Below are 1,890 nucleotides of genomic sequence, written 5' to 3'. Positions count from 1 at the left end.
ATATATAGTTATATATAGTATCTATCTATCTATCTAAAACTATATACACACAGTGTATGCATATACTTTGTAAACTGCTTAATACATCAGTGAACAGTATAGAAATGTACTTCCTATTGCTTATATCCAGTATATATTTATAAGTATCTATGTATCTATGTATCTATCTATCTATCTATACACACACACACACACACACATACTTATAGATATATAGTTATACATATATACTGTATATAACTATACACTTTGTAAACCGCTTAGTACATCAGTGAGCAATATAGAAACGTACTTGCTATTGCTATCCACACACACACACACACATATATTTATATACACACAGTATATGTTCACTTGAAGCCACGGTACAGAATATGTGGATAAGGAGGGCCAAGTATACTATATTGGCAGTCCAGGGTTGTTTAAATATTTACTTGGGATCTGGGTAAAATGTCAAGGGGGGGGTGTATCTGAAGTTCCACTAGGAGGAATACAGGAGGAGGAAGCCAAAGGGAACTGATTTTCCAGGGCCTGGTGGAATCTGGATGGAGACTGGAGACTCCAAAGCCCAGAGGCCTGGCTGTGCTGGTGCCCCCTTCCTGGCCCTCAAGGCATCCTCTGCCCCCATTTCTCTCCCTCCTCCAGCTTTTCAGGGGGGTCACCCACTCTCAGGGTGGCCAGGCATGTCCTCCTTTCCTAGGCCCTGTCCTCCATTTCCACCTTCAGTCCAGATAGGGGCATTCCAAAACGTCCTCCATGCTGACCATGACTATATATTTCTAGGAGTGTTTTGAGCTTCTCCCTTCCTTCTTTTTTTCCCCTTCAGCATGTCCTCCATTTTGTCCTCCTGGGCGGGGTAGGAGGCCCTCTGGCCACAATATGGAGGGGGAACCCTGCCTGGAGCTGCATCCACACTGGAGAAAGAACCCGGTTTGGCATCGCTTTAATCCGCTCTGGGCCCCACAACAAACCCTAACTCCCAGAATTCCATAACCTTGAGCCAGACAAAGAGTTAAAGCGCTCCCAAACCGGATTATTTCTCCAGTGTGGATGCAGCCAATGCACAACAAAGCCAAGGCGGTGGCAAGAGCCACTCCCAAACCCTGAAGGCTGAGCCTCTTTCTCTCTCTCTCTGCCTGGCATTGCTACAGCCCTGCCTCTTTCCTTCCTTCTTTCTCTTTCTCTCTTTCTTCCTTCCTTCTGCTTACCTTGGTCTTTCAGGCTGGCGATCAGCTCCAGCTGCTTCTCTCCCTGGGCGCTGTCCATGCTGGCACCCAGAAAAGGCCCCCTTTCCCTGCTTTCCCTTCTTCCCTCCGATGGTGCCAGGCGGGTGCCACTCAGTCTTCACCTGGGAGGAGGAGGAGGAGGAAAGAGAAAGGGAGACCACAAGGTTTGAGGCGGGCGCAGGAGCAGCACAGCTACTGCACATGCCCGGCTCTCTTTGGGAGCATGTGCGAAAGAAAGGATAGCCACAGCAGCAGCAGCAGCAGCAGCAGCAGCACACACCTTGGGCACTCAAGCTCTCTCTCTCTTTGCCCAAAGGCCCTCCTTTCCCAAGGCCTGCCCTCCTCTCAGCCTTCTGCCCAGGAGGGATTCCAAAAGGTCCTCCATTGGGAGCATGTTTTTATCTTGACTGAGTAGCATGGCTTTCTGCCTTGAGATGAGTATCTTGAGCTTTTCTTTGGCCAACTCCTGGAAAAGGAGGATGTGCCCTGGGAGTTATCCTTCAGGGTCCTCCTTTCCCAGGACATGTCCTACAATTCAGCCTTCTATCCAAGAGGGATTCCAAATGTGCTCCTCCCTTTTTGGAGAAGGACTGAGCGGCATGTCTTTCTGCCTTGAGATGAGTGTCTTTTCTTTGGTCGACTCCTGGAAAAAGAGGATGTGCCT

The 1,890-nt window shown here is 48.8% G+C and overlaps 1 protein-coding gene across 1 annotated transcript in view; it reads right to left on the bottom strand.

Moving 5' to 3' along the window:
• Window positions 1–1,410, bottom strand: part of SHTN1 (shootin 1) — a 144,018-nt gene extending 142,608 nt beyond the window's left edge. The window contains exon 1 of the mRNA XM_042457032.1: window positions 1,209–1,410. Coding sequence (XP_042312966.1) covers window positions 1,209–1,266 — 58 coding nt within the window. The 5' untranslated portion in view covers window positions 1,267–1,410. The remainder of the gene's footprint in view (window positions 1–1,208) is intronic.
• Window positions 1,411–1,890: the final 480 nt, after the last annotated feature.

The sequence above is a fragment of the Sceloporus undulatus genome, chromosome 3 (genome assembly GCF_019175285.1).
Source record: "Sceloporus undulatus isolate JIND9_A2432 ecotype Alabama chromosome 3, SceUnd_v1.1, whole genome shotgun sequence".
Classification (NCBI taxonomy): domain Eukaryota; kingdom Metazoa; phylum Chordata; class Lepidosauria; order Squamata; family Phrynosomatidae; genus Sceloporus; species Sceloporus undulatus.
The sequence above is the reverse complement of the archived record's forward strand: the minus strand, read 5'-3'. Positions and strand labels throughout refer to the sequence as shown.